Here is a 25,340-nt window from a genome sequence, read left to right as displayed (position 1 = left end):
GTACAGGAAAGAACTAAGCTAAGAACGGGAATAGGAGTACTGAAAAAAGAAGACTGTAGTTTAGCAGAAACAGATAGGGAAAAAGCAGAAACGTTAAATAATTTCTTTGCAAGTGTTTTTACGAAAGAGACTCACGAATTTACCTAACCTTAGAGAAAGCTCCAGATCGGGAAATATTAATGTATGTGATCTAAGGGTCACCCCTATGGCGGTGGAAAATAGATCAAAAGCTTTAGACCCATATAAAGCACAAGTACCGGACCAAATACCTTCAAGGCTCCTAAAAGAGTTGAGCAAAGAGTTAGCTATTCCATTGAGCATCATCTATAATAAGTCACTTGAAAGTGCTTCCATACCAAATGACTGGAAGATGGCTGAGGTAACAGCTATTAACAAGAAAGGGTCAAAACAAGAACCAGGTTATTATAGACCAGTGAGCCTGAAATGTATAGTGTGTAAGATTTTAGAATCTTTTATTAGAGATGCAATGATTTCGCATAGAAAATAAATAACCTTTATGTAGAATGTCAGCATGGCTTTAGACAGAATAGATCATGCATAACGCAACTATTAGAAGTAATCGAAGACCTGACTAAAATGACAGATAGCGGTAAATCTATTGACATAATTTATTTAGACTTTAAAAAAAAAGCATTCGATTCTGTCCCACACGAAAGACTTGTTAAAATTAACCACGTATGGTATTACTGGTAACTTACTGAACTGGATAAGAAGCTTCATAACAGGTAGAACACAATTAGTTAAGATAGGAGAAGAAAAATCAACTTTCAGTGGTATTCCACAGGGCAGTATTCTTGGACCAGTACTTTTCACAACATATATAAATGACCTTCCTGATTGTATCCAAAGTATGTGTAAAATTTTTTGCAGATTACACTAAAATTTATGGTGATGCACGCAACAGTCTCACATTACAAACTGATTTATATACACTACAAGAATGGTCTGACAAATGGAACCTTTATTTTAATGTTTCAAAGTGTAAAGTAATGCACATAGGGAAAAAAAATCCAAATAACAATTACCATATGAAAATAGAAAACACAACACAGAATATTGAGAAATGCCATAGTGCGAAAGACCTAGGAATAATGTTTGACAATAAACTTTCCTTTGATACACATATTGATAATAATTATTATAAATAAAGCCAATCAAATGATTGATGTAATTAAGAGAGCCATGAATTACTTAGACAAAGATATATTTCTCAATTTATATAAAGCATTAGTTAGATCGTATGTAGAATATGGTAATATTGTGTGGCACCCATACCTTAAGAGACAATCTATAGCATTAGAAAGGGTCCAAAGAAGAGCAACGAAATAATTAAAAGAATGCAAGAATATGAGTTACCAACAAAGACTTACATACTTAAATCTACATTCACTAAAAGGTAGAAGAGTAAGAGGAGATTTGATTGAAACCTATATAAGATATTAAATAACATAAATGATGTAAATGCAAGACATATCTTTAGAATGTCGGACTATGATAGTACAAGGAACTCAGCAAAGAAAAATTGTTGAGAACACTGCAACACCAACATTAGAAAAAATTCATTGGCTAACCGAATTGCACAAACATGGAATGCACTACCAACCGAAGTTAAACTTGCACAAAATACTAACACGTTCAAAAATCTCCTTGACACCAACACCATCTTAAAAGAAAAAAAATTTGACTATGATGAATAAAACAAAGTTTCTTGCAGAAGTGTACATGCGTACACCGCCCAACAACAACAAACAAGAGAAGAAGAAGAAGAAAAAAAAAAGAATAAATAAAATGGAAGAAGTGAAGATGGAGATTCGATGGGGACATAAAAAGGCCGAGAGGTCAAGGCAGATGACTCCCATTCCCCATACTAGTAGTAGTAGTAGCTGTAGTAGTAGTCTTTTTCTTCAGTGTGATAGAGGGGCATGTATTCCTTCTTAGTGGCGATGCCAAAAAGACAAGGGTTAGATGTTACAGTTCCTATCAGTCAACCAACATCAACAGATGAGTGCGGAACAACAGCAGGTGGTTCTCCATCAAGCCCTGCAAAATGGAGCAGTTCAAAAATTCCTTTTCCAGCGAACAGTTTCGGAATGGAACATTTTCACTTAGGTAACGTTACAATTCACACACCTCCGTCATAAGCTTCAAAGCTCATGGTAATTATTTCAAAGGGCTGACTACCCTACCAGTAGGCGTTTGTGTATTGTGCATGCTTGTGTGTGTGTGTGTGTGTGTGTGTGTGTGTGTGAAAGTGATCGCATTTTTAATTTTTAAAAATTCTATTTTATACATTTGTGGGAAACCATACATTCTCGCGATAAATGATGGTATTCTCGAATGACGCGAATGTCATGAGACTTAACTTTCCTGTCAACCATCACGTGAAACTGAGGGCCGAGGAGGTAAGGTTGTCGTTTACTTGTTACATACTGGGATTGAACATGTAATTATTAAAAAAAAAAAAAAAAAAGGTTCTAGAGCAACAGGTTTGTTCTTTTGATATTTGGAAAACTGCTGTGCTCTTTTCCTTACAGACGCTTTATTGAGTGTCACGGTGCACGAACGGACGTTGGACTTCGAACAGCAACCAGTCAAAATGAAGTTGTTGTTAACCGCCGTATTCTGCACTGCCGTCGTCGCCGCAGGTGAGACGATATTGATAGTCTAATCATTGTGCAAGAATGTGTTTTCATGGTGTAGTCTAGAATTTATTTCGCACCACGTTGAGTTCACAGAATGGGAGTTGGTTGAGTAATTAGAACGGCTGGTCTGGTGAGGGCCTGGCACAGCACAACAGTGGTGACGGGATGAATTCAGGTGCGAGAGGACGTAGACATCACAGATCGATAACTTTTAAAATACTTCCCCCCCTTCTCTGTCTCTCAGTGTTAAAATATTTCGTCCATTCCCTGTCAGTGTTAAAATTCTCCCCACCGTCCTTGTCACTCAGTATTAAAATTCACCACACCTTCCTTGTCACTCAGTGTTAAAATACTTCCTCCTTTTCAGTCACTTAGTTTTAAGATACTGCCCTTCTCCCAAGACACTAAGTGTTGATATTCGCCCCTATGGTCTGTATGGGTCATGTAAAACCAGGAAAGACATGGGTAATCAAATCTCTCAGACGTGACAGTACAGGGTTATCTCCACTTCGAGACCAAGGAAGATTATATGCTTCCCCAAAAGAAAAGGCCAACATTCTAAACCACCAGTACAAGTCGGTCTTCACGAGAGAAAAAAGCAGCAAAATCTCAACACCATCGGGAGTGTCCTTCCCTGCAATGGCCGAGATCACGATTGACAAGGAAGGGGTACGCAAATTGCTGAAGAACATCAACCCATATAAAGCAGCAGGACCTGATGAGATTCCAGCAAAAGTGTTGAAAGAGTGCGCAGATGAGATCGCGCCCCTGCTCTCTATTATCTTCACCAAATCACTGGCAGATGGATGTGTACCAGACGACTGGAAAATGGCAAACGTGACAGCAGTATTCAAGAAGGGCAATCGTAACTCTGCTGCTAACTACAGACCGGTCTCCCTCACCAGCATATGCTGTAAGATGCAAGAACACATCCTCGCAAGCAACATCATGCGCCATCTGACCCAACATGAAATACTTGATAACTCACAACATGGGTTTAGAGCCAGAAGGAGTTGCGAAACTCAGCTGCTAACATTGTTCCAAGACATCGCCAAAACCAGGACAGCAGACAGCAGACCGACATGGTAATCCTGGACTTCTCCAAAGCCTTCGACAAGGTCCCCCACAAACGCCTCCTCCGTAAGCTGGACCATTATGGTATACGAGGATCGATGTTGGACTGGATCAAGGCCTTCCTTTCTGACCGCACCCAAATCATCGTAGTTGACGGCGAAAAATCTAAGCCAGCACCTGTCATCAGCGGAGTCCCACAGGGGACAGTTCTAGGCCCCATCCTATTTCTGATTTACATCAACGATCTGCCTCAGAACATCAAGGCCAATATTAGATTGTTCGCTGATGACTTTATAGTCTACTCTACCATCAAGACAATCCAAGACTGTAAAATGCTCCAACGAGACCTCAACACACTGTCTGACTGGGAACAGTGTTGGGGTATGGAATTCCACCCAGAAAAATGTAATGTGCTTACCTGTACAACATCAAGGAACCCCATCAGCTACAACTACAAATTAAAAGGACACACCCTCGAGCATGTTGACAGCGCAAAATATCTCGGCGTCGCCATAAGAAATGATCTAAACTGGAAAGAACATGTTACAAGAGTCACCAACAAAGCCAATAGCATGGTAGGCTTCCTAAAAAGGAATCTAAAAACATCCGATAAAACCACCAAAGCCAATGCCTACCAAACTCTTGTACGCCCGCACCTGGAGTATTGTTCATCAGTTTGGAGCCCGTACAAAGAAAGTCAAAAGAACAAGATTGAAATGGTGCAAAGAAGAGCAGCACGTTATGTACACAATGACTAGGGGTGGACCAGCAGCGTAACACACATGCTGCAAGAACTAGGATGGGAATCCCTCGAATCACGGCGGAACAGACAAAGGCTGACCCTGATGTATAAAATGGTCAACGGCATTGTAGACATCCCTCCAGACAAATTTCTCAAGAAAGGATCCGGCAGAACAAGATCAAATCATCGACACAAACTTGTCCATCTTAGCTCCTCCTCTGACCCTTATAAATACAGTTTTTTCCCATCAACCATCCCCGTCTGGAACTCCCTGCCTGCAACAGCAGCAGAGGCTCCCTCCTTGGCAGCTTTCAAGAGGGAGCTGAACAAGATCACAGTTTAGTTTTTCTCCCCGGAGGGACACTGCGAGTGACGGTGGGAGGGAGTATGTATACATGCTCTTTCTCATTGTCACCCCCTCCGGAGGGAAAGATAGGTCTACTTAGGTTTTAGCTAGGTATTTACGCCTCTGCGCACACAGGTCATTAATAGTCAGTAATGACGGCTGACCTGCCAATTAAATGAATTTGAAGATTGAAGATTTGAAAACATAATTTTCCAATACTGGAAAGGCATGGAATTTCATTAATAATAATAATGTTGAATTCATGGAAAAGTGATGGAATTTGAAACAAAGTCTTCAAAAAACACAAATTCTTCCACTGACTGAAGAATGCAGACATGCCTACCGTACCAGCTTATCAAAATTAGTCCTTCCCCCCAAAAATCAAGGTGTGTCAGAAACAGATATTTACAGTGCATTCCACGTAATAATGGAAAACTTGAGTACCAACTTGACAAAGTTGTTTTGTCAAGCTCTGAGATGTCAGTTGCAGTGGCTTAGTTATGGTCACCTCAGTTCATGACATCTATAAAGAAAGATATCAATGTTGACAAGTAAAGTGACGAAATTTCTGTTGCATGAGTCTGTGTACAATTAATATAGAAATATAAAAATAAATGCTGACATGAACAGAAGTAAAATGCAATTCAAACTCAAACATTGCCAATATAACTGAAGATAAAATTAGAAGATATCATTCTCATGATTACATTCATCATGATAATAAAACTAAAAGCCTGTTTCTCAGTATTATCTATACTGTGTTGATCCAACAATCCCTTATGCAAAATTGTCATTTTTATCAAACCCAGAGATTTCCCTTAGAATAACAAACATCAGCAAAACCGCGTTCACCCCTGGAAAACACACACATACTCCACCATTACTCACACAATTGACACACATACACACACAAGCATGCATGTGCACACACACACGCACACACAGTAGACACGCACACTCACAGATACACACACACACATATAGAGATTGACACACAGACACATGCACATGTTACCATCGCTAACATATATACTGTCACATCAGCAGACGCGTGTGAGCATAAGCACACCACACCAAATGCGCATGCACGTGCTCGCAAACACACACTTTACTGCCACTCGTGTCGTACACCACGTACACATTGTGACATAGATTGACAAACATGTGCAGTTACCATCGCTCACTTACACACATAACATACCGACCGACACACTTGTGCACAAACACACACACACACACACACACCAACACAGAGTTTACCTTCACTCACATACACATTGACATACAACACCACACACACACACACGCACACCAACACACACACAGATATGCACACATGATACCATTGCTCACTCACATACTCTGTCACTCACACATACCAGCAGTCAGTGCATACACATGTGTGCACCCATGTGTGGTGTGCCTGTGTGTGTGTTGTGTGTGCTGGGCCCACATGCACACACATAATCTATTTTAATGATATCATGATATGTGTCACTTTTGGCAACAATCCCTATAGAAAGTGCCACCAAATATAAACTTTGTTGCAAGTGGCTTCTGGAATTATGTCATTGATGATGCAACAATACACTTTATATGCATTATTTAGATTTGGGATCTAATGCCAGAGTGCCAAACAATAATCTCCAGGTACATGCATGAAATAAGATGTTTTGTAAAAATGCACGTATAGCTACTGTAATTGATAATTATTAACTTGGATGTCCGTACAGTTCACTATCTCTGTTGCTATTATATTGGTTATCGCATGGCTGTATTCTTGCATGAAGTCACTCCTCGTGCTTTCCAACCTTTATGTGGTTGTATGTGTGTGTGTGTGTGTGTGTGAGCGCTGTCTCAAAGTATCTTTCTTATTATTACCATACACACGCGTGTGGGCTCAAACACACAGACACACATGCGCGCACACACACACACACACACACACACACACAGATAGCTAGATCTGTGCACTTATGTGCTTTGCACACTGAGCTGAATGGGAAGGAGTGGCAGCCGCTGTAATTTAAATGGGCCGCTGCTGTAATTTAAATGGGCCGCTGCGCGTGGCAGCTGATTCTCTGTCTTACTAGAGGCTGGCAGCATACATTTCACCGCTGGACAGTAGTAGAATGTAGACATTTTCAGCAAAATATTTAATCGTTGTTTGGCAGTGAACTGTGACAATAGGTATGGGAAAGAGTATTATTTGTTTTAAAAGAAAAGAAAAGAGAAAAATAAAAAAGCAAACAATCTTTTATTTTTGACATTCTTTCTCTCTCTCTCTCTCTCTCTCTCTCTCTCTCTCTCTCTGTGCCTCTCTCTTTGAGTCTTAGTCTTGACCATAATAATAAAGATAACGACTAATAATGATAATAATTATAATAATGATTTTGATAATAATAATAATAATTTAATTACACATACTTGAGAATTAAACCAGCAGATAGTTGTCTTGAACAGTATCAATTCTATATCAGTATCTCAAGTTGGTGTCACTGCGTTCGGACAAATCCATACACACTACACCATATCTGCTAAGCAGATGCCTGACCAGCAGCGTAACCCACAGATAAGGATGAAATAAAATGACATGAATAAATAAAAAATAAATATTTTTTAATAGATAAATAAATAAATAATGAAATGAGAAATTACTTTTTTTCTGAAAAAACCCCCCAAACCAACCTTTGTTTTCGACAAAGTTCATGTAGCAAATTGTACACTTAAGTCGATACTTGTTGCCCATCAGTAGAAAGACAAGCAGACAAAGAACTGTGCATGAATGGGTGTAAAAGGAAAGAAAATGACAGAAGACTTAAAAAAAAGAAAAGAAAAAAAAAGAGTCAGAAAAGAAGAAAAAAAAAGAAAACAAAAGAAAAACAGAAAACAAAGTAGATGGAAAAAATAAAGTGGGAAAATAGAAGGTTGGAGGCCCTACAATAGACACCAAAAAACATGTCAGTGTGTGTGACAACAACAAAAAAAAAAAAAAGGAAAAAAAAGAAAGTGGGAAAAATCAGCTAGGCGGATAGAGGTCCCACAAAATGCAACAGCAACAACTAACAAAAACAACAACAAAACAAACAAGAAAACAACAGCCGAAAACTCTGTGTGTGTGTGTGTGTGTGTGTGTGCGCGCGCCATCACCTTAATCTCGTTTTCTCTCTTTGCCCCCCTCCCTCCTGTAAGTTTTTGTCACAGTTAACATTTTACAGTGAGTAACCAATTTCTCTCTCCTTTCTCTTTGTCCAGTTGTTTGTATACATTAAAACCAAGGTAATTTTCAGCCACAATAGATTTGCCAGCTTAGAGAGACTTGGAGGGAGAGGGAGAGGCGTTCACGACAGGCAGTAGCCTCCAGCAAGATGGCGTGTGCGGGCACGCGGCCAGCCTCACTTCTTCCCCTCCAGACTATTGAACTCGATGGTTTTGCTTCTTTATTTTAACGTCTTTTCACTTAGGTGATATTAGATGTGTAGTGTGTGTGTGTGTGTGTGTGTGTGTGTGTGTGTGTGTGTGTGTGTTTCTCTCTCTCTCTCTCTCTATATATATATATATTCTATGTGTATACTATACTATATATACTATACTATATATATATATCATTATATGTCATTATTTGCTTCTGCTATGTTCTGGTAATTAAAATGGGGACCAGCGTCCCAATTTTCAAAATGATGGTGTAGATGTTTAGTTATACAATGAGAATTTAGAGTACTTAAAAAGGAAAGCAAAATAAATTGCAAGAGAAAAGAAATACACACACACACACACACACACACACACACACACACACACACACACTACACTACACTACACTACACACATCTAATATCACTTAAGTGAAAAGACATAGAATTTTAAAGAAGCAAAATGTATGAGCGCACAGATCTAGCCATCTGTGTGTGTGTGTCTTTCTCTCTCTCTCTCTCTCTCTCTCTCTTTATATATACATATATATATATATGTATAATTAATGTAAGCGTATGTTTATATTAAGGAGAGAGAGATGTAACATGTAGGCACGATACTGAGTACAAAAATGCACCAAAGAAATGCATCATTAATTGTTCCCTCATTTTTGTGGTTTATGTCCCTGAAATCTGGGGTAGGCATGTCTGAAAAAAGAAAAACACAAAGATTTTTTATATATAACTTGGTTGTTTTTTTGTGGTTTTTTTTTTTAATAACTTGGACCAGCAGAACTTAATATCAGTGTGCAGTTTTGAGATTTTATTCAAGATACTTAAAGGACAATACTAATTGTGTGCATTTGTGGTGTTAAACTAAGACATAAAGTACATTTCGCTTTATTCAAGTTTATTGTGTCTTTCTGACTGTTCTACTTTGGACATGCGAAGCACACCAATCTTTGTAAGTTTTATCAACCCAGTGGGTCATTTTGATAACAGAAGAAATCCATTTTCTTTGGAAATAAGTTGCAGCCATTGAAATTTTAGAAAAAAAAAGTTTTGGAAAAGATGGAATTTTGAAATTGTAAACCAGTATGGATCATGCTCCCCACCTTTCCTGTCACTAAGGGTTAAAACACTTACCCTGTTCCTTCCCTGTCACTCATTGTTAAAATACTTGGTAGTATCTACCACTCCGCCCCCCTAGGCCCCCCCTCCCACCTCACCCTGGCCCCCAACCCACCCCACACCCCCATGGAATAAGTAGTGTTCACAAGGTGAGGACATAAAAATTTTTTATCAGTCACACAGAGGAGTGGAGGGGAAGAAGTGGACCCCATGAGAGTTCTGTGCTTACTTGACTGGTAGAGATGTGTCACATGATCTGTGCTCTTGAAGTTGATTGGCTCTTCAAACATGCAAGTGACAAAGTGATCGAGAGAAGCAGAAAATGAGAAACACCAACACTATTTTGTTAAACAAAACAAAAAAAATCTGAATTTTCGCTGCTACCCGGCAGCTTGGTCACAGACTACACTCATAATAGGTGACCCAGTCAAACATCAGCTATATATATTCAAAGCCGCTTATAACGAATCGTCAGATATTCACAGTTGCTTTGTTATATATATCCAGTTTTCATTATATCTGTTGCGCTGCTTATTACAAATTTCTATCTGTTTGCTTCGTTATTTCCAGTCTGAATACTGACAGTTTTTGGTTTTATGGTTATGATTACAAATTGAGGTTACTTTATTATTTAAATGTTTATGACATTAACTTCCTTGATAAAGTTTACTATGGACTCACACACGCATACAGATAGACAGCTCACAGTGGAAACACAGGGTTATTACTTACACACATTGTATATGAATTAATATAAACACACATGTGAGCCAAAAAGGGAAAGGGAGCCATGAATTCAGGATTTTGTTTTATTTCTTTGTAAACTGATAAGGAAGTTTATAACTTTGTCTAAGTATTACATAGCAATAGAAAAAACTAAGATGACTTAAAACTGATATACTACTTGAATCACTTTTTATTTACAATAATTTAGTCACTTTGTTTACACAAGTGAGTCAAAAATGAGAGAGATAAAATTGAAATGGTTTCAAATTAGAATTTGTCGTAACATTTTACGTTTTAGTTACAAACAAAATTCTGAAGAAAAAGTGCATTGCAAACAGTGACATGTGCAATTTCTGTCAAAATGATATAGTTTCAGTGCAACATTATCTATGGTTTTGCAAGTTCTCAATTGTTTTGGAAGGAACTGGAGAAAGTTTTGAAGGAAAGATGTGATAATATCCAATGTTAAGTTAAACATAGAATTTGGAAATGATGAAATTGCAAAAGCAGATGAAACTTTCAAGTATACTATACTTTTTGCAAAATATTTTGTTTATAAATGCAGAATAAATAGAATTAAACAATGCATAGAGCACTTTCTGAATGATATAAGAAATAGTTGAAAAGGAGAAAGATCTGTATATATATATATATATATATATATATATATATATATATATATATGGAAAGATCACACACACACACACACACACACACACACACACACACACACACACACACACACATGTGCATTCAGTGGAAATGTTAAGCATGGTATTTACAAGAAAATGGTAATGACCCATAACAAAATATGATGGAAGATCAAAATGCACAACAATAATGAAAGCTCAATGGTATGCTTTTACACTTAAGGTGCAGATATATATGTGAATGTAAGTATGCGAGTGTGTAAGTGTATATGTGTCTGTATTTATGTGCACTTATGTGTCTGTAGTAATAATGTTTAACATGACTATGTAATGGGTGTTTTATATATACAATATTCATGTATGGATAACTGGAGGAAATATGTTTAAACATAGGAATAAGATACTCGATTGTTTTTTGTTTGTTTGTTTTTTAAACAATGTATATGGATTGTGTTCTTTTCACATTATGGTAGCAAAGCAAAATGTCCTTAATTCTATGCAGATGCTAAGTATAATGTCTGTTATTTGTTATAAAATTGCACTGTTATCTACACCTGATGAAAATGTGTCCACCTTGACCAAGTTCATTTAAAAAAACAACACACACACACAAAAACACAACAACAAAAAACAAAACTAAGATGTGTGGGTGAGAGGTTTGTTTGTTTGTTTGGTGTCAGTTAACCAGTGAAATATAAAGCAGGTTATATTTTTATGTGTTGCAGTTTATGGCAAAAGTTACGATTTCAAAAATTGCATCCGGATGGATGTTAACGGTACTGTAACTCTGACTGCCAAGAATACTAAGACCAATCAGACGGTAAGTATGCATATCTTTGTTTTTTCCCATTTTGTGCAAAGATAAAGATTGCTCATGCAGAGTTGACTTATTTTGGCTTGCATATTGCATGTTCAAGTTACATGTCTGTTTGGCATTTTTGCTACAGGAACATGTTTTCCAAAATGATAAGCAGCTTTGGAGCAATACCTCTGCAAAAGCTGTTTCAGACATGTCACACAGTGAAATGTTCCTCAGCAGTACACTGTTGGAAAGCCAGCAAGATTGAGCCAGAGCACAACACTAGTTCTCAGTGAGGACAGGCTGAGCTGGATGCTTTTTTCAATCATTAGTCTGTTTCTGCTTGCTACAGCTTATGCACTGCTACACGGGATGAGATCAGTTGAATGATTTTCTCCATATTGAGTCCTGTCTGTGCTCTTGTTAGACATGTTCACTACAGTTTATTTGCTCTGATCACTGACCAGTGTGAATTGGGTTCATACCATACAAGCTGCAGTGTTTATTTGCTCATGCTGGCAATTTCACAAACATCATGAAAAATAAAGCATGTTTCAAACAGAACATTTGAAATAGTTTCAAAACATTTTCAAGGCAACAGCATTCAAATTTCAATACATACTTCTGTCTGATATATATCTGTACAGTTTAAAAACCACATGTACTCTGACTACACTCTGAATGTAATAGTATCTTACCCACATGTTTTTCTTTTTACATAATAATTGATGTGTACATGGTGATAAGTGAAGGGTGTGTCAGGTGTTTTTTTTTTTTTTTTTTTTTTGGCTGACAGGCATTTTATTTTATGTGAGCCTAAAGAAAGTTTTCTGTATTTGGTTGAAGCAGATAATAAAGTATTTTGAATTAAAGTGAATTGAATTGACTTTAGGTAATTGTACCACTGGCTATCATCCGCTATGTTCATATTTGATTATATATTAACATCAACCTTGACACAAGATTGACATGTATTACTGTGTTTCAGCTATTCATGTGTGTGCACAGTGTGTGTGTGTGTGTGTGTGTGTGTGTGTGTGTGTGTGTGTACACATAACAAGAAAATAAAAAGCATGGGCATTTTTACTGCAAATACAAGTGGCAGAGAAAACAAACATGCAGGATTAGAATAAATCGCACTTGAGCCATAGGTTTTGCCTCTTGGTTGACAGTTTTTTTTTTGTCAGAAGCATGTTTTAAGTATTTAAAACAAAGTTTAAAGAAAAGGTTTTAAATGATGGGCTTGTAGTTAACTTGCATTTCTTTCCCTCCACTGTCATGCATATTTTATATGATAAATATATCTTAATTGGAAAAGAAATACATGTATGTGCGCTTATTTTTCAACTTACTTCCAGGCCCCACCTACTGTCATCGATTTGTCCAGTGACAAGGCTAACATCTCTGGGGACTGCAGCAAATTGAACAGCTCAGTGACAATGACCGTGACCTTTGACAAAGAAGTCAAGTGGGTGTTGGTTTTCAACAGTACCAATAACCAGGTGGAGCTGAATCAGAGCGTGATCTTTGTTCCAGCTACATTGTTCAATTCCACTTCAGTGAACGGTAATGACAGTACCTCACTTGCCATCTGTCTGTCTCTTAATGTCAGTCTCTCTAATCTCTTCCTCCTTTATATTGACACATTTCAAAATCCCACCCTCTCTCTTCCTCCTTTCTCTGTTTACTTTAGTTCCAGCACTTTTGCTTGTCCCATATATAGCTACAGGTGTATGATTCACTTTTTACTACTCTACTCTGCAAATCCACATTTTAAACAATGAGAATGCTGACCAGTTGCCCTAACATTTTGATTTGGACACAGCTTAAAATCAACCTGGTATTGTCCTACTTCAGCAACCTAAATTCCTGGAGCTAAAAGCATGGTATATTTCATATCTTTTGCAATGCAGGCATGAAGTTTAGCATAAATAACAATCATTTGACCTTTGTCGTCCACTGTGAGTCAATAAATTGTGGTGTAAATTGCCTGAAAAACCACCGTCACAACCCCATACTAACCTGATAAGGATATCACTTGCTTTTCTACAACCGCAATTTTGGCAGCAGTTGTAGAAAAGCATGTGATGTTGTTATCGGGTTAGTTTGGGGTTATGATGGTGGTTTTTCAGGCAATTTCTCCACAGTTTACCTACTCAAGAGTTGATGAAAGGTCAAATCATTGTAATTTATGTTATACTTCTTCCAACATTGCATTATACACGAAATATACCGTGCATATAGCTCCAGGAATTTAGGTTGCAAAAGTTGGACATTACCAATCAACCCGATGTTCAGTAAAAGATTTACGCTTAAGGCTAAGCCTTTCATTTCGACTGCGGATATATCCGCGGTTTAGGGATAACTGCATAATCAGGTGTTGAGCCCCTCATTTGCATATGATTACCTCTCTTGCTAATGGCGACGGCCTTGATGAGTGTTGGAAGCAATTTCTCAGCAAGTTTGGCTTGATTTTTTATGCGTTTTTTGCGTTTTATAAAGAGAAAAGCTGTTGAACATGTCAGCATGGCTGCCAGAATGTACAACACAGAACTTACTTAGGCCCTTCGCTCCCTGTGGAGCATAGGCCATCAACAACGTTTCTCCACCAAACTTGATTCTGGGCTGTCCTTTCTGCATCACTCCAACTGGATCCCAGCCTCTTCAGTTCTGCTTCAGTGTCCTGCCTTCAGCTGTTCTTTGGCTGTCCTCTCTTCCTTCTCCCCTGGGGGCTCCAGGTCAGGGCCTGGCATGTAGTACTGGATGGTGATTTCATCAAGGTGTGGCCAATCCATCCCCATTTTCGTCTCAGGATCTGTTTCTCCACTGGTTCCTGACCGACCCCCTCTTTGCCACAGGTCCTCGTTTCTAATTTTATCTGGCCAGCATATCTTAAAAATGTGCCTCAGACAACTATTGATAAAGGTTTGGATTTTCTGTTGCAACTTTTTGTTCATTCACCAAGTCTCTGATCCAAAGAGGAGGATGGACTTCACGATGGAATTGAAGATGCATATTTTTGTTGTGGCTATTTCTTTGGAGGACCAAATATTCTTGAGGGTGATGAAGGCTGCTCTAGCTTTGCCTACTCTGGAATTGACATTCTTGTCAGTGCCACTCTGTTTATCAACAATGCTGCGAGATAGATGGAGTCAACTTCATGTATTGGCTCACCACCTGTAGTGACTGGGTTGTTGGCAGATGTGTTATCTTCATCAGGTTGGTTTTCTTGATGTTTATCTTCAGTCCAACCCCACGGGATGTGGTTTCTAACTTGGTTGTCTTGTCCTGCATCTGGCTGTGGTTGTGTGACAGGAGGACCAAATCATCAGCAAAGTCGAGAACATCCACTTGTGTCCAGTAGGTCCATTGTATGCCATTGTTCCTTCCTGCTTTAATGGTCTTCATGATCCAGTCAGTGACCAGGAAGACCAAGAAGGGCAATAGGAGACATCCCTGCTGGACTCCAGTCATTACTCCAGTCTTTACTTCAAAACTCTGACATCTGGCCTCTGTGCAAGACCTTGCGTTACATCCCTTGGTAGGTAATTTGGATCAGGGTGATTAATATCTCAGGGTCTATCTACACTGTTGAATGCTTTCTCTTAATCTGTGAAGTTTATGTACACTACAGGGGAGAGTTCCATTCCAGCGACTGCTCGACAGTGATGCGCAGGGTGGCAGTCTGGTCCATACAAGATCTGTTTTGTCAGAAGCCTGCCTGCTGATCTTGGAGCAAGGGTCTACTGCTGTCTTCATTCTCTCCGGCAGGATTCTAATTCTTTTCAGAACTTCGCCAGGTACACAGAGGAAGACGATTCCTCTGTAGTTAACACAGTTGGTGAAGTCTCCCTTTTATGGTAATTTGACAGTGACTCCCTCTTTCCATTCTTAAGGAATTTGCTCATCCTCCCAGATCTTGATGTAGAGGCTGTGAAGTATGTTTGCTCCTCTCATTACTCTTACATCAGGCCATGACCTCCTGAACTTCCGGCTGATACATATGTGGTCCATTTGGTTCTCTGTAATGCAATCAGATCTCCACGTGGTCTTGTAAATTTGTTTGTGGGGGAATATGCTGCCTCCTATTACCAGTTGATTGAGGAAGCACATGTCTGCAAATCTTTCTCCATTTTCATTCATCTGTCCGAATACCTGTGTTCCCATGACGCCTTCATAACCTGTGTTGTCGGCTCTGATCTTGGCGTTGAAGTCACCCATGAGAACAGTAATATCCTTTGCTGCCTGCCAGTCTAACAGACTGTTGTTGGTGGTAGAAGTCTTCTCTTCCTCGGCATCATTGGTTGGAGCGTAGCTCTGGATGATGCTCAGTTTGATGTTATTCTTCTTTGTGGCGAACTTGACAGTGATCATATGTGAGCTGACAGGTTCCCGACCAACCAGAGTGTTGTGCCTCCAGTGCCAGCATCAGGGCCACGCCTTCTGTGTGGGCAGCATCCTCTTCTGTTTGACCGGAATAGAGCACCATCTCCCCAGATGTTAGTCTCAGCTGGCCCACCTGTAGCCACCTTGTCTCACTGAATTCCAGGAGAGAGATGTTGTAATTTCTCATCTCCTGTGCTACCTGGGTGGTCCTCCCTGTTCCCTACATTGTCCTGATGTTCCACATAACAAATGTTGATGGTTTTCCTGGGAGTTAGAAGGGGAGTCGGCCTTGCAGCTTCCTTCCAGCTTTCACTGCACTGCGTCGTGAACCTTCCATATGGAGGACCTTCCTCTCCCAGGCCATGTTGGTTTCGAGCGTCGTTGATGCTTCTGTAACTCGTGGTTTTTCTAGATAGGGGTGTTGCGCCTATGCAAACCCATAAAGAGAAAAGCTTTATAAAGAGAAAAGCTATTGAGCATGTCAACAGGCTGCCAGAATGTACAATACAAAAGAGCTGGCTAGAATTTTAATTGATATTCCGCACAATGTCAACAGTAGCAACCATGAAAATGTGATAGAAAATGAAAGTAATGTTGTTTTTGATTAACTGAAATGATTCTGGTTATCTTGATGATTGCATACTACAGGGTACATCAACAGGAAGGGGGCGGGGTTGTGTCAGAAGTCAGAACAGAAAAAACAAATATTTTAGATTAAAGCCTTCATTTTGGGGTTTTCATCTACTATGAAACCCTCCAGATGAAAGGTTCAAGCTGATATATTGTTTACAGTGAGTTTCTGTGTTGTAATATTGTTTGATAGTGTTTGTGGGTGTTTGGATTGGAGAGGGAGGGGGGGGGGGGAGTGAGTGGTTATGTATAGTTTTTATGTTAAAACACGATAGTGCAGGAAACAACATAATTGCACATTGTTGTTGTGTTTAACACATTTGTTAATATTTTAGCACTATCTCCACCCGTAAAGAAACAAACTTAATTTTTCTTCTTCTGTTTTTTCAAAATATTCAGTGTTTATTTTCCTGAAAATATGAGTTGTCTTCCACAGTTGAAGTTATGACAGTTATATTCTCCATTCATTTTCGTTAAAGAAAACATACTGTTTCATACTTTTCAGCATGATTTCATTTTTTGTGAATTTTTTATTTTTTGGAGGTTGGTGATTATTTTGCAAAAAATCACATATCGTTACAGAAGTGAAAGTGTTAACTTAAGCAAGCTGCGGAAAGCTTCAAAGAATCGACAGTCAAAGATAACCCTTTGACTTTCAGAACTATTTGCAATTTTTGAAAGATAATTCCTCAAACGTAGAAATCAAAATAAATGTTCAAAAGATTAGGGTTTTTTGAAGGAAAATGAATGGAGAATATTATCATCAGTATATTGCCAGGATGAGATAACTTCTGATCAGGGGAAGATAACAAAGATTTTCAGAAAAAGTACTCAAAATATGTTTTTGTTTAAATGAGAAGAAAATTGAATTCTGCATGATTTTTGTATGGCAATAGTGCTAGTATATTTGCAAATGTATTGGACACAACAACCAAGTGCGATTATGTTGTTTTCCTCCTCTATCATGTTGTTTTAAAGATAAACAACATATAACACACTCACCCCCCGTAGCTCCCCACATACGCCCTTCCACCCATACACAGGTCTACAAATAACATCACACAATATTACAATGCAAAATCTCATTGTAAACACTATTTCTAGCTTCAATTTAAGGTTTTCATTTACTGTGAAAAGCTCCAGACATAAGTTTTGAGTAGAAATACTTATTACAATGAGCTTCTGCATTGCAATATTGAGTATTTTTATACACCCACTTCCAAAATGACCCCATCCTTTCCTTTAAGTTATGTGTCAGTGTACTTTGTAGCATATAAAACTCATCAGGATAACCATAATCTCTTAGTTCAACGTCATCATCCTCACTTTCGTTTTCTAACATACATGTTTTTGTACAGTTTGTTATTGTTGACGTTGTGTGTATAGAAAACCCCCCAATATTTTAGCTTAAAAACTTCATTTTGGGGTTTTAATATACTATGAAACAGTCCAGATGAAAACTTCAAGCCAAAATATTGTTTGCAGTGAGCTTTTTTGTTGTACTATTGCGTGATACTGTTTTTGAGTGTTTGAGTGGGAGGATGTGTGCGTGTGGGGGAGAGGGGGGGTGGTTGTTTATGTATAAAACATGATAGAGAAGAGGAAAGTACATTACTGCACTTGATTGTTGTGTCTAATGAATTTGCTAATGTTCTTGCACCATTTCCACCCTTTAGATAAACTTGAATTGTCTTCTTTTCCCCCCAAATATTTTGTGTGTTTTTTTTCTAAAAATCAGAGTAATATTCCCCTGATTGGGCGTTTTCTGATTCTGTCAACATTGAACTTAGGACAATTATGTTTCTCAGTTTCCTTCAACTCAAGAAAACCTATACTTTTACAAAAATATTAGCATGATTTTAATTTTTGTGATTATTTTTTTAGTGGGTAGTGATTATTTTGCAAAAATCACAAAAAGTTCCAGAAGTGAAAGGGTTAAGGTGATTGAAGACTCAAAATCTGAACAAGGGCATTTATGTTTATTATTCTGTTTGTTGATTTAACTATTTTTTTCTTTTGGATGTTTTTGGTTTATGTTAGATATTGAGTGAATGAGCCAGTGAGCAAAGGGAGAAGATTGTCACACAAATATTATTGAATTTTTATTATTGCTTGCAGGCTCGCTCACTCTCTCCAACACCAAGCCATGGGATATGTTGTCAAGCAATGCTTCCTTCCTGTGTGATACCCAGCAGCCCATCCCTTTTACCCCAAAGGAGGAAGGCAGCTACACTTTCACTGTCTCCCAGAACATCACCTACATGCATGCGCAAGCTTTTAACCTAAACAATGGCAGCTTCAGTCCTGGTAGGTGATCGATTGTAGATACACGTTTTACCTACAGTATATTGTAGGTCAGGCTCTCTGAGCAGAAGCTGAATTATGAGAAGATAATTGAAATTTACGTGTTCTGTAATGTGCTTAGTATTTGTAATTTCTGGCCAATCAGGTGAATGTCCAGAAAAAAGAAAAATCTTGTATTAGTCACATCAATAAATTTGTCATTGGTCGAGTGTGATATGGGCATAAGTTTGGCCTGAACACCCAAATGGGCGAAATGATTTTGACCTGTAGGAATACACGACGATGTACAGCAGCAGAGAAGCAACCAGTGTGAAGTAAGATAAGAAATGCAAAAAGGAATTTGCTGCTTTGATGCACAGGTATCAGGAAAGAAAAATGGCATTGGAAAAGAGGACACTGTATTTGTGAACAGAAGGGAGGAAATACAAGAACAGAGACTACTGCTTAGTACAAGCTGTAGCTACTTTCAGTTTCTCTTCTTGGGTGGAGTAGTTGCACAGGACAGGAATCAGACCCCTGTCATGGTCTGCACTAGAGGGTCACAGAAAGTATGTTAGATTAAATTTAATTTTAGAAATAAAAAAGATCCATTGATCATGTATAAGCCGCATGCATCCACTCATCTACTGAAGTCCAGAAAAATCCAAGTCCTCCATATTGATTGATGTAGAAAGGGTCTGTTGACCTTGGAATTTTTCAGTGTAGAGATACATCTTCTACTCTTCGTCTGCTCTGTTATCTGCTTTTTCAATAGCTGGTACAGTTTATACCAGTCCTAAGCTTTGACTTTTGAGTTGAACTTGCACTGTTGTCAAGCCCCAGTGGATAAACTTGTAAGATCAGAATCCAATCTGCGAAGTCTGCTTCCAGTCCTTGATGCTGCCTTGCATTGTAGGTTTAAAAAGATTTTCGGTTTTCTTGTTCATTCTTCTGATTTATCTGTTTTTCTACCATAAATTGACCCTGACATAAATGCAGGTGTGTTTTTTCTCGCACCATGTGTGAATCTTGATGATGTTCACTTTAAGTTTGATGTGATAGCTGATTTTGTTTTAATTTGGTACAGTGGTGAACATTTGTAAAATTGAACAGTGGTAAGGCTTAAGCATACATGTAAGTGTTGCTGTTAGTGTGAACATGTGCATCAAGTATGTTTTCAGATTCTTTGTTAAGTGTAAGATGTGGCACCAAGTGGTGGTTGGAGTCTTATTTTTCAGACACAGAAATGCGCATACAGATAAGGGTCAGGGCCATATTGGCTGGAAATTATGATAGTTGAGTTTAGATGATTTATCACTTTAACTGTTTCAGATGTGTGGACACTTCTACAAAATATACACAAGCATTGAAACAAGTATGTCCACATTCATTTAAGGAGTTTGATGGTGGATGGTCACCAGAGTCTGTCAAAGTAGTGAACTTTGTATTGGTGTAACCATATGTCTTGATGAAATAAGATGACGCTTTAAAAGAATCTGTGTCCTTCATCATTGTGTGAGATTGTTACTTAACTGCCAGTGTTTTGTGCAGCTCATGAAAAGAGAAACTGAATGAAATAGCGTGCAAATGGTATAGAAACTTGAGGTGTTTCCAAGTGAAAATCAGTGATTTGATTAATCATGTTTACTGATAGAAAGTTCAAATTACAGATTTAATTGCAAGGCAACAAGAATAGAATTTATAAAAAAAAAAAAAAAAAGTCAGATCATCACCTTTACAGCCATGTGGATGGAAGCTTAAGTGGTTAAAAAAATTAGGTAATGTTGAGACGCGACTGCTGATTATCTGACATTGTTGGGGGAACAATTACACCACTTTCTTAACTTCATCCATCCTGATAGTTTCTCATAGTTTCTGTGTTGATCTGATGTATTCTTATGCCAGATATTTGTAATATGTTACTTTGGTCTGAGAAATATGTCATTTAAATTAAATTTAAAGATTCTTTACACAACGAGCACGCTTTTGATGAGAAATGCCAGCGAAAGAAGATTCACTCCTGTGATGAGGTGGTGTACAGATGTGCCCATGGCCTGATGTGCCGATCAGGGTACTCTGTGTATGTGTCAGTGTGTATACACAGTGCTTGACAGGGAGCACACACAGCATGAAGATGTACAGCCACTCCTTCACAACTTCACTGGCTCCCAGTCTCTACAAGAACACAGCATAAAACATCCACTCTTTGCTTCAGCTCTCTTACCCTACTTTCCTGTTTGTCTTTCTGATCTCCTTCAAATCTATACCCCTGCAAGACAACTGCGCTCTTTAGACAACAGAACCATCACTGTATCTCAGTCCAGAACAAAGACTTGTGGTAACCGCTCTTTCTCTCACTTTGGAACAACTGTTTGGAATCAGCTCCCACTCACAGGTCGTTACTCTGAAACGCCCTCTTTGTTAATCTGAAACCCCTTGGAATTGTCCTCAAGACACACCTTTTCAGACAGTCATGCAATCTCCTATGAAAAAGTGGTGTGCATGGGTGCATGCGGTGTGTGTTTGTGTGTGTGCATGCATGCAGGGTTTATATTCTGTGTGCGCGTGATTGTCTGCATCTGTGCATATGTTTTATTCACCTGCAGGTTTTTACATATCCAGTTTTAATCAATAAACATAGTATATAAATGTTTACATGAGAAAAACCTAACAGGAACTGTTTGATGATGCTTAATGTTGTAGTTTTACTGGGTTGTTTATCTGTGTCCATTTTTGACTCACTTGTGTGAACAAAGTGAGTCTGTGTTTTAACCCGGTGTTCGGTTATCTGTGTGTGTGTCTGTGGTAAACTTTAGCATTGCCATTTTCTCTGCAAATACTTTGTCAGTTGACACCAAATTTGGCATAAAAATAGGAAAAATTCAGTTCTTTCTAGTCATCTTGTTTAAAACAATATTACACCTCTGGGATGGGCACAAAAAAAATTAAAAAAGAAGCCAGATTATATGCAAAATGAATTTACTGTTATATATATTTATTTTTTATTCTCTAAACTTGGCACTTTGATCCAATATTCTGACACAGTAACAAGAGCAGTCATTTTTATCATTTTTTGTTCAAACAGGTAAGTTTCTTTTGCTAAGCATGGAAGTTATATTTCTGGTGCATGTCTTTGGTGCAGATAGTAAAAAAAGGGAAATTAATCAGTAATTAATGCTAGGGGGGTTAATTTGCTTTAGTTTAAACTGATCTTTCTCATCTTAAACATTACATTTTGAAATTATACTCAATACATGAAAAGCTTGTGTGTTTTACTCTCAGTGTACAGGGCTTTCACTATGTTCATTCGCCCAAGTGGTCTTTTTAGGAAAATACTAAAATCAACACGACGAGTGGACTTTATAGATCTGTTGGCTGAGCCCTGAAGGTAATGGGCAAAAATCAATTGCGTACACATATTCATATACATTCAAAGCGCGTGCTCATATTCTTCGCGAATGCGAACGACGCCATTTTGTTTCAAGTTGTTGACCTGCCTGTTCAATCCTATATTCAATCGACAGTACACAGTAACATGTGATGGAAAGTTGGAGAAGGAGACTGTTAAATATTTATTCAGAGAAAGATTTGTGAACGCCTCATCACTCACTGGATTATGCCCCAAACTGCCATAAAAATATCAACAAAACAATCAGGCAGCATTCACAGTTTAAAATGATAAACCATGAGAGTTAATACCCACCAAAGACCAGCAACCAGCCACTCTCAAGATCCTGACTCTGGCCATGATAGAGGAGTCCTACCCAGCCAGCTCCTGGACCCATGTATACACGGACGGATCAGCGGAAGGACCCACACAATACGGAGGCAGTGGTGTCTACGTCAGATTTCCCGATGGAGAGCACAGCAGCATCGCACTCCCTGGAGGAAAGCTCTGCTCCAATTTCAGAGCTGAAGTCCTGGCCATCAAAACAGCAACAGAATTCCTCTCCTCCTGTGGAAAGCCCCTTGGCAGCATCTCCATCTTCACTGACTCCATGTCCACACTCCAGGCCCTTGACTCCCCTGATCCTGGTCCACTTATCCAGTCCCTTAAGGCCTCCCTCAAAACCCTTACCCAAACAGCCCCAACGACCCTCCAGTGGGTGCCTGCACATGTAGGCCTCCCAGGCAACGAGCGTGCAGACCACCTCGCTAAGGAAGGAAGCCAGCTCACACAGCCAACTATTCCTGCCACATATGAGGAAACAAAAACTCTCCTCCGCAGCAGATTCCGAAGAGGCTGGGTCACCCTGAACGGAGGCTACCAGGCACACCAAGATCCCATCAGGACACTGGAGAGAAGACACCAGACTACCATCTACCGCCTTCGCACAGGACACTGCGGCCTCCGAGCACACCTGAAGAGGATTGGAGTGGCAGCCACATCCCTATGTGATTGCGGCCAGGCTGACCAGACCCCATCCCATATTCTCCAAGACTGCCCCCTGTATGAGAAGATGCGGCAGCAGTCCTGGCCTGGGGGTGCTGACCTCAACACCAAGCTCTGGGGGACGGCAGCCGATCTTCACCGGACGTCCGAGTTTGTGGCATCCCTCGGACTTCGACCCTGACTGCGTAGCTGTCGAACGCAAAGAAGAAGAAGAAGATACCCTTGATGAAACGTAAAAATTTCCAGTCTTGACTTTTCTCAAAATTAAGTCCTTTTCACTTCATACTTTCATACGACATTTAGATGTACTTGTACTTGGCTCTACATGTTGATGACATGATGTCTGGTTCTTCGCTTGCGAAGATCAGTGGGAAGTTCCCACCAGGGATGGGTGGCATGCCTTTTGATGACTAATTAGTCCATTCCGTGATCTGCAGAGTCTGTGGCATTGTGGGCAGGTGTAGATCTGGCCTGTGTTGTTGGGTTGCGGACCTGGGTCTTTCCTTCTCCTTTTTCTCCTGGATGTTCATTTGTCTGGTTTCCTCAAAGTGTTCGGTTCCCCTGAGCGTTGAAGATCTCCAACTACCCCTATCTGATGCTGACTGCTCCCATGTCTTGGGGTTGATGTCCGCTTGGTATAGTTGCTTCTTCAGTTGGTCCTTGGATCTTATTAGTTTAACAAAATACTCAATTTTCATATGAACTTTAAAACTATAAAACTAGAATGAACATAAAAGAGAAATTGAATCAACTGTGTCATACATTCCCGGCGGGTGTAACTGAACTTGTACATCTATATAGATCCAGACAAAACGGCTAAATGTTGCAGTGTGATTGTGGCGATAGCCACGTCTCCTTTACTTACCACGGACTTAAAAAGAATTCTTAATTGCCCTTAAAAATTTTCTGAATGCCCAAATTACACCAGAATAATATGATTTAAACAGCGTTCTCACTGCGAATACCGCAATCGATTTATCGCCCTTAAAAAAGCATGTTTAAATGTTAAAATTTTGAACATCAGTTAAGGAGCCATGATAGTGTATTGGGTTTCTTCTCATCCGAACACGCGCGGTTCAAATCTGCCTTCGGGTTTTTTTTTCTTCATTTTTTTTTAACCCGAAACTTTATAATAACAAATACAGAACACATTTTAAAGATTAGATTTTTTTTTTCTTGAAAGTGTATCACAAGTGAGTCTTGAAGGCCTTGGCTCTCTTGTTGTTGTTTTACATCTGGGGGGAGAGGGCGGTGAGGTATGTGTGGATGGGTGTTTGAATTGTCTACAAATTTATTTATGCATTTAGTTGTTATTTTTACATTCTCAGTTGTTGTCTTTTTAATATTCATAAATATAATGTGGATATGTTTCTGGGAGGAATTGCTTTTATCATGTAATGTTGCAGTTGTCTTTTTCTTTTATTTCTTGGTTGTCTTTTTTTGTGTTCATCTGTGTGTTTGTGTGCATGTGTGTGTGTGTGTGTGTGTGTGTGTGTGTGTAATTATAAATTGCCTGCATATTTTTGCATTTCAGATTTTCCAGTTTTAATCCATAGATCATTAAGTGCTGTGTACACATTTTTCTATGGGGAATGTTCAGTAAGAACTGTTTGATCATGTAATGGTGTAGTTTGTTTGCTTTGTTGTTAATCTGTGTGTGTGTGTGTGTGTGTGTGTGTGTGTGTGTGTGTGTGTGTGTGCCTGTCTGTCTATCTGTGTGTGTGTTTAGATTGTCTAGATTTTTGTTGTTGTTGTTGTCTTTTTTTTTCTTGTTTTCAACTTTTTCATATCTGATACATTATTTGATTCATTTTATGGGATGGTCTCTTTTAATTGTCCTCTCTTACTTAAGTTTCAAATAATGTGGGTACGTTTGTGGGGGTGTTTGAGTGAATGCATTTAGTGCTGTTGTAAAGCGCATAGAGCTTCAAGAATATGCAGTTACGCAAGACGTCTTAATAAATAAATGAATAGACACATACACACATGTAGTATACACTAATGCATACAGGTGCACACCCCCCGCCACTCCCATACACATTTTATCATTGTCCACATCCACACACACACAGCCACACTGACACACACACACTGACACATGCAC

General features: G+C 38.9%; 1 protein-coding gene across 1 annotated transcript in view; it reads left to right on the top strand.

Annotated features, from left to right (window-relative positions):
- Positions 1 to 2,358: 2,358 nt before the first annotated feature.
- LOC143289062 (lysosome-associated membrane glycoprotein 1-like) overlaps positions 2,359 to 25,340 on the top strand; it is a 67,468-nt gene continuing 44,486 nt past the window's right edge. Inside the window, exons 1-5 of the mRNA XM_076597881.1 lie at positions 2,359 to 2,423; positions 2,556 to 2,666; positions 11,471 to 11,565; positions 12,903 to 13,110; positions 18,679 to 18,867. Coding sequence (XP_076453996.1) covers positions 2,618 to 2,666; positions 11,471 to 11,565; positions 12,903 to 13,110; positions 18,679 to 18,867 — 541 coding nt within the window. The 5' untranslated portion in view covers positions 2,359 to 2,423; positions 2,556 to 2,617. The remainder of the gene's footprint in view (positions 2,424 to 2,555; positions 2,667 to 11,470; positions 11,566 to 12,902; positions 13,111 to 18,678; positions 18,868 to 25,340) is intronic.

This window comes from Babylonia areolata, chromosome 13, assembly GCF_041734735.1.
Source record: "Babylonia areolata isolate BAREFJ2019XMU chromosome 13, ASM4173473v1, whole genome shotgun sequence".
NCBI lineage: Eukaryota > Metazoa > Mollusca > Gastropoda > Neogastropoda > Buccinidae > Babylonia > Babylonia areolata.
This window is presented reverse-complemented; position numbering and strand designations above follow the sequence as displayed.